The sequence below is a fragment of the Hyperolius riggenbachi genome, chromosome 3 (genome assembly GCF_040937935.1).
Source record: "Hyperolius riggenbachi isolate aHypRig1 chromosome 3, aHypRig1.pri, whole genome shotgun sequence".
Lineage (NCBI taxonomy): Eukaryota > Metazoa > Chordata > Amphibia > Anura > Hyperoliidae > Hyperolius > Hyperolius riggenbachi.
In genome coordinates, this window is record NC_090648.1 from 201414293 (window position 1) to 201430136 (window position 15844).

The 15844-nt window shown below is 41.8% G+C and overlaps 1 protein-coding gene across 21 annotated transcripts in view; it reads left to right on the forward strand.

Annotated features, from left to right (window-relative positions):
• The window catches only part of TJP1 (tight junction protein 1), a 622292-nt gene that overhangs the window by 592859 nt on the left and 13589 nt on the right, over positions 1-15844 (forward strand). For 13 of the 21 annotated variants that reach the window (XM_068275550.1, XM_068275555.1, XM_068275553.1 and 10 more), the window contains 5 exons: positions 3000-3050; positions 4069-4220; positions 7336-7807; positions 11782-11999; positions 12556-12699. In XM_068275550.1, coding sequence (XP_068131651.1) covers positions 3000-3050; positions 4069-4220; positions 7336-7807; positions 11782-11999; positions 12556-12699 — 1037 coding nt within the window. The remainder of the gene's footprint in view (positions 1-2999; positions 3051-4068; positions 4221-7335; positions 7808-11781; positions 12000-12555; positions 12700-15844) is intronic. The other 8 variants (XM_068275554.1, XM_068275570.1, XM_068275567.1 and 5 more) reach the window with 4 other exon arrangements.

Genomic DNA, 15844 nt, shown 5'->3' on the forward strand with positions numbered 1-15844 from the left:
AGGATTAGGATTTCAATGATCCCTTTGACAGGACACTGTCTTAATGGAACCTTCATATGTCCGTGTATCGGTTTCCCTCTAGGCTAAATGTATCTAAAAATGTTATTCAAATTTGAGGAAAATATTACCCAGTTATACTGCCTAAAGTACTTCTTGGCTATGTTTTGCTTCTCCAGAACTTCCCAGAGATCTCCACCTGCCTATCTTAATCATTACAAGAGGTTGTAAGCATTGTTTTTATTTAGCTTTTTAGACCTTCCAGGGAATGCTGTGAAAGAAAGGAGCCACCAGGGGCTACAGGAGGAGCATAGGAACCAGGACCTTAGATAGAGAGTCACTATTAGTCTATAGACTTGACCCAACAAATATCCACGTGCACTTACATTATTTTTGAATGGCATTTTGTAGCTAAGATGGGCATGGACATGAGAAACAATTTTAGCTTGTCAGTGTCATGTAAACTGTATGCAGTTTAACCAGTTCACCCCCAAGGGTTTTTATCCTAACGGACCAGAGCAATTTTCAGTTGTCAGCGCTCCTCCCTTTTATTCCCTAATAACTTTATTACTACTTATCACAAGAAAATGATCTATACCTCGTTTTTTTCGCCACCAATTAGGCTTTCTGTGGATAGTACATTTTGCTAAGAATTTTTTTATTCTAAATGCATTTTAATGAGAAAAACAGAAAAAAAAAGAAAAAAAATCATTATTTCTCAGTGTTCAGCCTTTATAGTTTTAAAATTAAACATTCTCCTGTGGATAAAACAAACACGTTTTATTTGCCCAGTGGTCCCGATAATTAAACCGTTTAGATTATGTCCCTACCACAATGTATGGCGACAGTATATTATTTTGAAATATAAGTGGTTATTTTTCTGTTTGTTCTGGCCATAATTACAAGCCCCTATGTAATAAATTAAAATTAATTTTCCCCCATAAAATATAGAATAAAAAAAGCTGAGTCCCTAAGGCAACTATTTATTTTATTTTTTTAAGCTGATTTTTTTTTTTTACAAGTGTTTTTTTTGGGGGGGAGGGTTGGAAGTGTAATTTTATTAATGATGTGTATATACTTAAAAATGTATGTATTTTGTAAGTGTAATATACTTTTTGGCCACAAGATGGCGCTGGTGAACACTCATAGGACGTGTTCACTTTTTTTTTTTTTTTTTTACACACTTTATTAAACTGTTACATTTCCTGTTTATGTGAATGGACGTAGCCGCTGTTCGCGGTCACGTCCATTCACTCCAGGCACTGCGATTGGGTAGAGGACTGTTCAGTCCTCTTCCCCAATCGCCCAGCACGGGATCCCGACGGTAATGGCGGCGGTAGCGGCGGACACACGGCGGTAGCAGCGGCGGGAATGCGCGACGTATTAAAACGTCATGTTGCTGTTAATAGCGGTAAGCATGACGTTTTAATACGTTAGGATGTCGGTAAATGGTTAAGATTGTTCAAAATAACGTATTTGAAATTTTGATTGGTCCAATTTCAAGCTGCTTTAAATTTGAATGCAAGTCAAAATGCTTTGCATCTCATAGATCTGGGTTGTTTGATGGCCAGATGTTTTACTGATTTGGCCATTTATAGAAATGAAAGGGCGTGTGGGAATATATAAAGCCCCAGCCGCCTTAGGATATTCACCTATGTGTGGGCACCTTTACATGTGATATTCATTTTACATTCTGATTTTCTTCATTTTCTCTTTAATAGTAATCATGGATCCAAATTGTATAGCCCCCACAACAACTTAACTAGTGATATTTTGTTGTGAGTTTAATTGTGTAATTGTGCCAGGCATATATTACGGTTATACACTTAAAATGGTTCTGTTTAACAGTTTCTGGTTCATTTACCTTCAGACATTAGTATTTTTAGTCATTACTGATGTGAAAAGTAATTCCTTTGTACCCTCTGCCATTCACTGAAAGACACACCTTTACCTCTGGAGTATATGCCCTGCCTCCTGGAATTTGGGCACTAAGGGCTTATTTCCACTGGGAGCCACAGCCATTTCCGACTCGGCTGCATCTCCCATTCTGCTGCGTAGCCGCAGCCCGATACGGCTGCATGCTGCCTAAGTCTGCACCATGCGTCCAGATTTGCACCAAAGTGGGATTTGGACAGCAAGCCATGTTAGGCCTCTTGCACACTGCACGCGATTCCGATTCAGATTCCGCTTTTTAATCAGTTTTTACATCAGATTCAGATTCCGATTTGCAGTTTGCTCCCTGCACACTGCAAATCGGAATCTGAATCGGATGTAAAAACTGATTAAAAAGCGGAATCTGAATCGGAATCGCGTGCAGTGTGCAAGAGGCCTTATAGATAGGCAGCATTTCCCTGTGCTACTCGCATGCGGAGAAACTCTGTGAAACTGTATATAGTGGAAACAGACCCCAAGACTAAGGTCAACCTTTCCTGTGGGTATTACCCCTCCTAATTTAGCTCTTTTCTTTTCTTGCGGTCTGAAGGGAAGTGGGTTCTGTCCATAGTCAGTTTTCTCTTTCTTATTACTCAAGATCTTTTGACATTTCATTGTTAGTGTTTGAGAGGGGCCTGCAATAAGTATTCCTTAGAAACAAATCAGTCGCAAGGTCTGAGCGTTTTGCAAGAGAAAGCAATGAAAGCCTCTGTGTGATTGGCTCTTTGTGCTATCTGAACTCTGTAATGAAACAATCCTATGTTGTATACTGCAGTGTCTGATGATAATGCTTATGTGATCGCTGTGGCTTATGTACTGTCTTCCCTCAATAGATCGTAGGGATCACTTAAAGTTTTCTTTTCCTTTTGTCTTTCTCAATGCCAGCAATGTACTGCTTCTCAATGTTTACCGTATATAACCTACTTAGATTAGGAGTTTGTCACTCTTCAGTAGGTAGAATTTGTGTAAGTATTTTTCAGAAAACAAAATCTTGCAAGCCGTGATTTACTTAAAGGTAGAATGACCCTTTTCTTTCATTCTTCTGTCACATTTGCTTTGCCACCGCGTAGATTTCTTGGCTCTTACACTAGCTATGACTACTTGAAAAGGAGCATCAAGTGGTAAGACTGGCATTAACACAAGGCTGTCTTTGTCATTCCTCTTAGATTAGCCACAGCATTATGTGCACATAGCTAAAGTCATTGCTTTAGACAGCCTGATATTTGATGCTGAAGGGATAATGATATATAAATAAATATATGGAGGAAAGAAAATTGGTAAATCCATAACTGAAATGGGAAGTGTAATTGTAACAGAATGTTTGTTTGCCACACCTAGTGCACATAAAGCTGGGGATTCTTATTTGGGATGCTTTCAATTTCCAGTTGGCATTTGTCTGTATGTCCAGTCTGCTGAGAACATCAGCAATGATAACCAAATCTGTGTCCAGGAGCTAATCCTGTCTGCATCATTTGTGAATTGGACAGTTTCCTGCTTGCTTTCTCGCTGCATTTAATGTTGCAGAAATTCAAAACAAAAAAAAAGGCTTACGGAGGAGATACATCTGGAATGGACAGTAAACAAGTCATCTGCCTCTGTTTGTACTGTTTGTGCTCTTGCATTTACATCCCAATTCTGTGTTGTTCTCCACCCTACGGCATAGAGGTGGCCGTTTTTATTTTCTTATTTTTGAGTGAATGTATATTCGGCAATACCGGTCATACATGAATCACTTAGTTCTGTGTTTTTAAAATTAAAGTGATTGAACCTTGAGAACTGAAGACATTGGCAGTCAGTGTTCGCTTAATGAATATGAGAATCCTTGTCTGTAGAATGCAGACCAGGCAAAATGGAATAAAGACAAGGTTTGAGGGGACAAATTACCCTACTGTCAAATTCAAAGTTGATCATTGGACATAATGAAAAGTTAGGTATTTAGAAAGCTCTGCATTTACCGATAGTGGTTTCTCATAGACTCTTAAGTGATTCTCAACCGATGCCTAAATGTTCAGTTCTGTAGTGTTTAGCACCAGTGGGGGATGCTACTTGTAGATCCTTGCCCTATAAAGCCGATGGTATATTATGTGTGTGATATCTTTTCCTCTGCAAGAGACTCATTGTTTACTCAAACATTAACAGGGCAAAGCCTGCAGATATGGACTCTCCTGACAGACCCGTAAATGAGAAGCGCTACGACGCAGTCCCTCAAGTTCCCTCCACTTCCCAGTTCAACCAGCCTTCTCCAGTGCTTGTAAATCATGCGGCGCATGCAAAGCATACACTCTCAGAAGGTAAGTGGCTGCTGAATGTTTGCCTGGTGCATTTTGTGTTCACTAGCCCTATGTAGGAGATACTTAAATATAAACTTGCTTCATATGTGTTATAACTACCATTGCAGACTAGAAGCCCAGTCAGACTTTCAGTAAGTGTCACCCAAAATGTTAAGTAATGTTCATTTCTGGTAAACATGTAAGGAAAGATCTATACAAACTCTCTCCTCAGCTATTGCTGAACAGCCTGTTCTATTCTATGGAGACTGGAGGGGGAAGGACAAGGAAGAGACCCCCTTATTGGAGGGATAATAATACGTTAAGCGAACCTAAACTAAGAGCTTCCTCTCTGCTCTAAAAGACAAGCAAAACCATAATAACCTTTTAAAGAAAATCATTTATTAGTTACAGTTTACAGAAATCTTGCAAAAACCTTCCAGTTTTTACTTCACGGTGTCCTCGGACCACAAACTGTTAACTTCCAGTGTTTACATATTAGCACAGAACAATGGCACAGTTCAGACACAACTGACAGCCCTTATTTACACTTGCTTATATTAAGCCCCATCTACATGATACGATTCTTTGTGCGATTCGATTACGATTCTATTTACAATCCGATTAAATCAGACATGTCCGATCGGGATTCGATTCAATTCGATTTGCTATTGTTTTGCAATGTGAAATCGAATTGAATTGAATCAAATCCTGATCGGACATGTCTGATTTAATCTGATCGTAAATAGAATCGTAATCAAATTGCACAAAGAATCGTATCGTGTAGATTGGGCTTTAGACAGGTTAATATCTCCAAAGATACACAGTAAATTTTTCAGTAACTATATGTGTATTCCTTGTCTGCTGTGCAAGAGTTTAGGTCGGCTTTAAGGCTTTGCACTAGATGGCTCTTGACTATTTGGGTCTGCCTCCGCCCAATATCTAGCATGTATACAGCAGCCCCGACCCCTCGATGTGTTGGCGGTGGACTTGCCTTCCACTGTTATAATACTCACCCCTCTCGCTCCATCGTGCACTGCCGTGTTGGTCCTTCTTTTACACAGCAACAGAGGTGTCACCCGAGTGATTGAATCCTCACCCTTGCTTGGTGACAGTCCAGCAGCTAATGATCTGACCTGTTGGATCATTAACTGTATTATCAGTGATATTGTGAGGCACATTGTACGTACAAAAATGAGTCTATTGTTCAAACTTTCAAAATAGTAAAATTACATATACTGTATATATAACAAAATATTATTAGTTTTAATAATTGAACATTAACCTAATGTCATATGTCATGACAGAGCTACAGCTTACAATTATAGAAGCCAGCAAGACTTGGACAATCCAAGTAATAAAATTAATCCCAAATACATGCTCAAACAAAAGTAAAGTTGTCCCTATGTTGAGAAACAATACTGAATTTCACAAGTAGTACTAGTGCTGTAAAAATGCAGGAGAAATTGCAGTTGCCAAAATTCAAGATACATGTAAATTTGTCTTAGCAAATACACAATTTTTGAGTAGAGATTGCCAAGTGCTGTGAAATAAAGTGAAGAACAAGAAACCAGGATGCAGAAAAGTGTGCTATCATTTACAGAAATGCTCTGTGTCATCTGAGTATTAAAGGCTTATAAGAAAATTGTTTAGCCACAGGTGCAAAACTGCAACAGAAGTGATGCTTAGATTGTGATCCCAGCAGAAGGTTTCAGGTTCATTAATCTGTTGTATCTGCAGTCCCTAAAGAAACGAGATATCCTAGCCCTAACGCCAGGGCAAGCAAGTTGGTATGCTTGTTTTTCCCCACACAGTGCCATTCTACCCTGGATTAACAAGCTTAAAGGAATCGTCAGGCAAATAGAAAAAAAAAAAAAGCTTTACTCACCTGGGGCTTTCTCCAGCCCCTTGCAGCAGACTGTCCCACGCCCTCCTCTCTCTGCCGCCGTCCCGGTCTCCATGCACGGTGCAGAGGCCGACCCCGAGGTTGTCCTTACTGTGCCTGCGCAGTAAGCCGCATACAACGTGGGCTTGATTGACAGCAGCGGTTCGCGCAGGCACAGTAGGACAACCTTTTGGTCGGCCTCTGCACCGTGCATGGAGACCGGGACGGAGCGGTCGGCGTGGGACAGTCTGCTGCAAGGGGCTGGAAAAAGCCCCAGGTGAGTAAAACTTTTTTTATTTTTTTTATTTGCCTGATGATTCCTTTAAAACATCCTGCAGGGATCACATCACTTATGTTGCTATTTTTGCACCTGTGACTAAACCGTTTTGACATTGGCTGTCCCAGTAAGATAATGCATACCATTTTCTAGATGATGCATCACTTTACTCACCTACATCTAAGTCTCTCTCATTGTCCAGGTTCCTTGTTCACTTTATTCCACAGCACTTTGTACTTTCATTATGAATTTTTTCTCTGAGGAATTTACATGTGTTTTGGATATTTGTCATTTGCTTGTTGTCCTAGCAAGTTTCGATGTCTTTCTTTACACATACTTTTCCCTTTGGTTGTGCATGTGTTTTGTGATCTTTTTAGTAACTGGATTATTCTTATTGATTTATAAAGCACCAACCTATTCTGTGGCACTATACAGAAACAAACGTGGGGTACATAATAATACAGACAATGGCGTACACTAAATATAGACACTGGTACAAAATGCAGAACTGGTAATTGCAGTGACAAAAGTAACATGAGTAACATTTTCAAAGCAATAATTTGGGTGTAAAATAGAAGTATTCTCTTCCAAAATCTACAGTGCAGCTGTTCTTGCATTTAGCTAGCTAATCACTTGGAATATGCACGGTTTCTACTGTATTCTATAATCTGGAGTAAATTGTTACTTTTACCGTGGGACTTACATGGTCACACCTGAGGGATCCGCCTGATGTGTATTCTCATCAGTTGTATGCAGAAAGAAAAGGAAGTGACCTGCAGTGGAGCTTTTTTCCTGTCTAGCACAAAGCATTGGAAGCTGCAGCCACTAAGGGCATGCTTAGGGAGCCTTGCCCAGGGACTCCTTCCTTCGGTACTAGCTATATGTGATGCTCATCCAAAACATTTTGCCTGTTAAATGTAAAATCTGTAGACTTGCTAAGTGCGAGTAAAATAAAACTTTGTCTTTAACTTTTACAGTCAGTTCTGTTTCTCTGGAGCTCACAAATTCCACGGTGACAAAACCAGACCCGCCACCACCACTTCAAACTAAACCAACCCTATTCCGACCTTCCAACAGAGAAGACACCGTGCAGTCAAACTTTTTCCCCCAGAAAAGCTTTCCTGATAAAGCTCCTGTAAATGGCACTGAACAGACTGCAAAAATCATCACGCCGTCATACAACCGTTTCACTCCTAAACCTTACACGAGCTCTGCCAGACCTTTTGAACGCAAGTTTGAGAGCCCGAAGTTCAACCATAATCTCTTGCCAAATGAAGCACAAGGAAAGCCTGAGATACCGGCAAAACCTCAGAATTCTCCTCAACCCATTTTGAAATCAACCAGCGTGGCCATGTCACCCGAGACAGATGCTGCCTCAAAGCAGATGGACAGCAAATTTAAGTATCTACCAAATAATGTAAATGCAGTGCCTAAAGCAATTCCAGTCAGGTAATGTTCCACTATGTTTTCTATCTCATGTCAAAGTGTTATTAAATGAATCCTAACTTTTCCTTTCTATAAATGGCACACGTAATGCTATACTCTTTTTCTTGCTTGGAATTATAAGGGAGGGTTCATCATTTTTTAATTCAGAAAATGCACTCAATCTTCACTCACTGCATGTTTGTCTGCGTTTAAACACGTGCATTGTCCCACAGTTGCTCAATGATTGTTGACAAACACACACAAAATGCAAAATTATGCTGCACTGACCACGTTCCAGTTCTTTACTTTTTAAAGTGCCCATTGATAAATTTTATGGTTGTCACTGGAGCAGGGGTAGGGATAAATCTGTGAGGGAGGCAATGTTAAGCCCCATCTACACAATCCGATTCTTTATACGATTCAATTACGATTCTATTTACGATCCGATTAAATCCAACTTGTCCGATCGGGATTCGATTCAATTTGATTTGACATTGTTTTGCAATGGCAAATCGAATTGAATCGAATCCTGATCAGAGATGTTGGATTTAATCGGATCATAAATAGAATTATAATCGAATCGTATAAAGAATCGTATCATGTAGATAGGGCTTTAGAGGTGAAATTGCCTCTCCTCTTGGGGAGATTTCTACTGATTTGCCATTTTTAATAGGAGGATTAAGGTTGAAAATCTTACCACTGAAAATTTGCCAGAGGTTCTAATCCTTGCTTAGGGCCGGTTCTACTACAAATCATAAAATGTGATCACAATCACTAAGTGACGGCACTTCTTTAATACATATTTCTGGAGTTTTGGTAAGCGATTTTGTTTTTCTATGCTTTAGGCAAGTGTCACACTTGTCTGCTTTTATGCGTGTTTTCTGCACTGAAAAACGAATTTTAACTGAGAACCCATGTTAATCAATGGGCTAGGTCAAACTTAAATGCAGATTTTGCACGCAGAAAAAACTGACATCCTGCACGTTTTGTCAGTTTTCTCTATAATTTACATTAGCTGCTATATGGCAGGGTGTGACACTCGTCTTTCAGTTTTCTGAAAGAAAACCCAAGGTTTATATAAACTGATAAGATGAACAATTGTATCTATCCTCTTATCCCTAAAAATTACTTTTAGAAAAAAAACCTCAATTGTATTTTCTTTAAAAAAAAAAAAAAGTACCGTATTTTTCGGCCTATAAGATAGATGCTCCTGACCATAAGGCAGCATCTAGGTTTGGAGGACCTGAACCTGGGTGCATCCATGGTGCAGGGCCATCTTATGGAGTTTCTCCCCCCAAGATGTCTCTATCTAAGCTACAGTACCAAGCTACACTTTCAGTTATAACAGTATTCCTGTTTTAGCAATATTGCTAGTTTGATTAATAGGGTAATATATTGTCCTTTCCAAATTTTAAGTGAATGTAGACGAAAATAAGACATTTATAGTTTTTAGTGAGAGTTATTTTAAATCTACAAAACAATGTTGTGGAACTTTTGTGTTTTTAAAGCACACCTGAACCAGTGGAAAAAAGTTGCTTTTTATTTACTCAGAACTTGTTCCAACTCCTGTAGACTTTGAGGTCTCTCTCTGTCCTTCTGCTCCCATCCGTAGCCAGGAGCACTTTGCACAGGACATGTGCAGTTTGTATAGACTTATAATTGCGTATGCGCAGAAAGCCCCCAGCAACAGACAAGCGTGTTTGAGGAGGCATGTGGCTCAGGACAATGCATGCACAGTAGTGCATAACCCAGCCGGATTGCGGATTTGGGTGACAGTGGAACAACGGAGAGGACCTGGAGGGACCTCAAAACTACAGGGGCTTGCAGAAGCCCCAGATAAGTAAAAATCAACTTTTTCTCCTGGTTCATTCTCACTTAAAAGCATAAAGTACTACGTTATTTTGTAAATTTAAAAAACATTTCACCAATAACTACTGTAAATTTCAGGTTCAGTGTTACTTTAAAAAATACTTTTTAAAGAGACAGCCAGTTACTTGAAGTAAATGGAAGATGGGAATGGGTGAATTCCATGTCTGCACTGAGTGAGGTGATATCTCTGCAGTTGCTGTTGCAAATTAATTTACAAAGCTTTTGAATAATTTCAATTTAAGAATGTTCAGAGAACAGGATTTGGCTTCAGTTCATGGCTGCTTAAATTGATTTACTCTGACTGGCGGCTGGACTAATTGTACCAGTCTCTCATGACTTTTGAAAGAGCTTGTCTCTGGAAAATGAATACAAATATTTTACTGACTTTTTTTGTTTTTTGCTTTCAACTTTGGACTTGGACTTAAAAGCTGTCTCTGGGACGTTTGGCACTAAGACAGAAAATTAGGTGACTTGTAAAATTTTAAGGCTGTCACCATAATGAGTTGGGCATAAATCTCTGTTGGGGTCACCTGCTCCTGTGTCTGAGGTGCAACAACTTCTCTCTCATAATCTCTCTTTTTTTGAGAAAGGAAGTGATTAGAATTTGCCACGTCAGAGTACAATATGCCAGAAGTTGTAATCAAGGCTGTGGAGTCGGTACAAAAATCCTCCGACTCCTCAGTTTAGGATTCCTCCGACTCCTCGACTCAGACTCCTCTAATTTGCATATTACAATCTTGTTGATTGAAAGTATGTAACATGAAATTCGTCTCTTAACTGCCAACGCTTAGAAATTTTACAAGACGACTGAAGTGAGAAGGATATGTAGACTGCCATATTTATTCCCTTTAGACTAAAACTAGTCCTTGGTAAGAGTACTTGTAAAAGGTACAGACCGGAACAAAGAACATCTATCAGGCCCTAGGCAATGTGACTGTGGGTACATGTAAGAGTGATGTGCAGGTACTCTGCAGGGGACTAAGGGGATTCTTCCTCTATTACACATTCTTCATGCACAATCTGAACTAGGTTTATGGGTGATAGACAACACCTCTGTGTTCAATGTGCACAACATTCTCAGTGGATTCTCTGCAGCTCTGTGGGGAGTGCATATGTAGAGTATACTACTACTGTGTAACAAAGTAAACATGAGACAGATGAAATTAGTTTTCTACATACCTGGGGCTTCCTCCAGCCCCCTTCAGGCTAATCAGTCCCTCCCTGTCCTCCTCCGCCACCTGGATCTTCTGCTATGAGTCCAGGTACTGTATGCACACACTCTGCCGCCAGGAGCATACTACACCTGTGCAGCACTATTGCGCAGGTGCAGAATGTTCCTGGCTGTGGGAGCGGCACGTGGCCGGACTGCGCTGACTGGCTGAATTACCGGGACTCATAGCAGAAGTTCCAGGTGGTGGAGGAGGACAGCGAGGGACTGATTGACCTGAAGGGGGCTGGAGGAAGCCCCAGGTATGTATAAAATGTTTCTTTTCATCCGTCTCAGGTACCCTTTAATTTGTAGTCGCCAAACCAAATTTTAACAACATCTCAAATTATTTGATTTCATGAGAAAAGAGAGTGCATACATTTGCATAAATCAGCATCAACGCAGAATTATTTCCATCTCATTGACCATCTCTATTAGTGACACGGCTACACATCAGGCTTTATACTTAGAGCATAGATGTTATTTAGTATATATTAGATTTCTGTGTACACACCATATATAGAGTCACAAACAGATATGTATATCTGACTTCAAAAATATGGGGACTGCTTTATTGAAGCAGCACAAGTAACTAATTTTGATTGGTTTATTTCATTTTTGTGGACTAAGCACACCTATTACTGTATATATAAATTATTTATAATTATTATCTGAGAAATAGAACATTTTATCATATTTTCCATTTTAATTATAGTTACAAATTCATTAGGAGACGGTGCATTTTTTCCAGACTCCGACTCCAGGCACTCAAAATACTCTGACTCCACAGCCCTGGTTGTAATTCTCCTTGCACACTGGTCAATTCAAAGTTATGCTTGTTGCTTTGCTTTTATTAGGTGAACATACATATATATTTTACGTATACTGTAGTTGTAATTCAATGTGCGCCTTTATGTTTCAGTCCCTCAGCCTTGGAAGATGACGATGAGGATGATGCACATACTGTTGTGGCAACTGCTAGAGGCATCTTCAACAGTAATGGTGGCGTTTTGAGCTCCATCGAGACAGGAGTCAGTATCATCATACCTCAAGGAGCTATCCCCGAAGGCGTAGAGCAGGAAATCTACTTTAAAGTCTGCAGGGACAACAGTATCTTGCCGCCCCTCGATAAGGAGAAAGGTTTGGAACTTCTAATGTTTTTCTATAATGACCCAGTTCTGACAGTTAAAGTGCACCCAAGGTGACATGAGATAAACATGTGCAAGTTCTGTGCAAAACCTATTAATAACCAAGCTGTTTTACTTATGTTAATATTGCTTTATTTTGCTGCCTGAAAGAGTTAATTTTTAGGCATGGAAGTGACCACTCCTGTCTTGTTGGTACCTTGTAGGCAATATAGTAAACATCACTGATAAGCAAATGACAGCCATAAAAGTTTACCTGGCAGAATACAACTTTTGAGGACAGGGGAAGATAGAAAAAGGTCAATAGTTCAAATATTTTTATTCAGGGACACTTAATAGGCTGCCATTGAGCAGAAACAACAAAACATTCAATCTACTTTGTAAATGTTTAAATATAAAATAAAACTATGAGATATCGAAAGTCATTTTTTAGGAGTAGGAGGATAAATGCAAGTGTTTATCTCATTAGTTTATTTTCAACCTTCGGGTTCACTTTGAGCTAATCGTGACCAATATGAATTTTCTCATCCTTGATCTTTTTTGTTTTCCAGGAGAAACGCTGCTGAGTCCCCTGGTTATGTGTGGACCCCATGGATTAAAATTCCTGAAGCCAGTGGAGCTACGCTTACCACACTGTGCGTCTATGACTCCTGATGGTTGGTCTTTTGCTCTAAAATCATCCGACACCTCGTCGGGTACGCTTTTTCCATCTGTCCTATTGGGTCGTTTGGTCACTGTCGCTTGCATAGCATGATTCACCAAATACCAGAAATTGGTCAAATTGAATCCATACATTTGCATTTCCTGTTCACTTTCACTTTCAATTTTCCTCACATGTACGGCTTTTTAGAACCCTAAACAATTTTGCTTTGGGTGCATACAAGTGTTCGGCGCACCTGTTTAGGTTTTATGGTGTAGAATCAAGGGCACTATTTATATTTTATTACGCCTGGATGTTAATCACAAGCCACTTGCTTGAGGCACAACACTGAACATGTATGAGAAGTTGCAGGAGGCTGCCCAGTTTCTTCGCTTTGCTAAAACAGCACCGTTTGCATTGCAGGTTACCTGTTGTTTGCACATTAATAGCACAGAGATAGAAAGTAAAGCGAAGCACCAGCACTGTTTTTTAGAGTGTATGTTTTATTACCTCCACATAGAAACCTCACTGCTAAATAATGCTGAAAGAGGATCCATCACAAATCTAATGCCTAGTACACACCATACAATTTTCTGTTAAAGTGGCCATACACTGGTCGATTTGCCATCAGATCGACCAACAGATAGATCCCTCTCTGATCGAATCTGATCAGAGAGGGATTGTATGGCTGCCCTTACTGCAAACAGATTGTGAATCGATTTCAGCATGAAACCGATCACCATCTGTGAAGCTGCCACTGCCGCCGCTCCCCCCTGCATACCTTACCAGATCCGGCCGGCGCGAGTCCCCCGGTCTCCGCTGTCGTCTTCTCGGCGCTTGGCTCCAGCTTCACTTCACATCCGGGGAAGTTTAAACACTAGAGGGCGCTCTGTTTAAACTTCCTGTCGGGACAGGAAGAAGTGAAGCCTGCAGGAACCCAGCGGAGAAGGAGCAGCGGTGACATGCGCCGGCGGAGCAGGTAATGTATTGCCACTAGCGTCGGTCGTCAGACATTCGAACGCAGCTATCGACGCACTCCCGACCCGCCGGCGATTGAGCAAAATCTTCTGCACGGACGGATCGACGGGAACAATCGATTTTGGATGGAAATCGATCGGTTGCGTTTGCGCAATGATTTCAAAGCAGTTTCGATCACAGTGATCGAATCTGCTGTATATCGGCAGGAAATGGTATAAGTGTATGGGCCCTTTTAGATTTTTCTGTAAAGCTGGCCATACAATAGGCCGATTCCCGCCAGATCGACAGCAGATTCGATCACTGGGATCGAATCTGCTGTCACATCGTTCACGCTACACGCCGAATTTCGATCTATCCCGTCGATCGTTCCGTGCGGAAAATTACCGCATTGCCCGCGGGTAGGGAGCGCGTCGCTAGCGGCGTTCGAGTGCCCGACGACCGATGCAATGGAGCAGCAATACATTACCTGCTCCGCCGGCGCGACTCACCCCGGTCACCGCTGCTCCGTCTCCATGCTGGTCTCCGGGTCTTCACTTCTTTCTGCCCGGCAGGAAGTTTAAACAGTAGAGGGCGCTCTACTGTTTAAAACTTCCTGCCGGGCAGGAAGAAGTGAAGCATGCCGGGGCCGGAGACCAGAGCGGAGACGGAGCAGCGGTGACCGGGGGCAGTTGTGCCGGCGGAGCAGGTAATGTATGCTGGGGCGGGGGGGAGTGGCGGCAGCATCACCACCACCACAACCACAGATTGTGAACGGTTTCAGGCTGAAATCGGTTCACAATCTGTTTGTTGTAAAGGTAGCCATACGATCCCTCTCTGATCAGATTCGATCAGAGAGGGATCTATCTGTTGGTCGAATCTGATGGCAAATCGACCAGTGTATGGCTACCTTTAGATTTTCTGTAATTAGATTATTTTCTGTAAAGAACTGGTAGAGACTGGTCATTATCTCTGGTGCATTGTCTTCTGGTTATCTCCTGCTGAATAGAACAATACCTAATTGCTAGGCAGATAGATGGTTAGATAGACAATTTCCAACATGTTGGAAATTATCTATCTCACAGGTAAATCTAATGCTAGGCATACACCTAGCCAATTATGCGCCGGATCGAGCCGCTGGCTCAATGCCGGCGCATCCCCGCTCGTGCGTGCGGATCCCGCTTGTCCCCGCCGGCGCTGCTTATCACCCGCTCGATTCCCCGCTATTGTCCGCCAGCGGGGAATCTATCCGGCAGGTCATTGGACCTGTCGGATATTATCAATCGAGCCATCAGCAGCTCGATTGATAAGGGCTGAAAATGCCGTGTATGTCCGGCATAAAGCCCAATCTACATGATACGATTCTCTGCACGATTCGATTATGATTCTATTAATGATCCGATTAAATCGGACATGTCCGATTGGAATTCAATTTGATTTGCCATTGCAAAACAATGGCAAATTGAATTGAATCGAATCCCGATCGGACATGTTGGATTTAATCGTATCGTAAATAGAATCGTAATCAAATTGCACAAGAATCGTATCGTGTAGATGGGGCTTTATGGTTGGAATAGACGGTGCGTTTCTGTGGCTTGATTATGCCGCCCGCTCGTCCCCGCGGCCGCCTGGATTGAATCCCGCTCATCCCCGCGGGCGCTTCTCTTATCTTCTGCTAGTTTCCCTTATCTTTTTCCGTTGTCCTGCCCGTGGTATCAAGCATGGAATCGATCCGGCGGGTGATTGGACACGTCAGAATTGAGCGCTCTGCAGAAATGCACCGTCTATTCCCAGCATAACAGAAAATTGTATGGTGTGTACCTAGCATAATCTGTGCCACTGAGGTCTGCTTCACACGTGCACCAAGTGCAGAAAAGGTGGTGTCGTAAACTCCTCTTCAGGCACGGGCTTTTATTTGACATTGCACAGCTTAAAGGAGTCATCAGGGAAAATGTAATAAAATAAGTGCTACTTACCGGGGGCTTCCTCCAGCCCCAAGCTACCAGCATGTCCCTCGCCGCAGCTCTCCCCACAGCTCGCTCCCGGTCCCTGGCGATGATGTCAGGCCGACCCGTGCTGCGCCTGCGCGAGCGGCGCTATCAATCAAAGCCACATGGGCCGGAGCGGACTGCATGCCTGCGCAGTTCGCTCCAGCCCACGTGACAGTGATTGACAGCGCCGCTCGTACAGGCCGACCTGAAGGTCGCCCTGACGTCATCGCCGGGGATCGGGACGGAGCTGCGGCG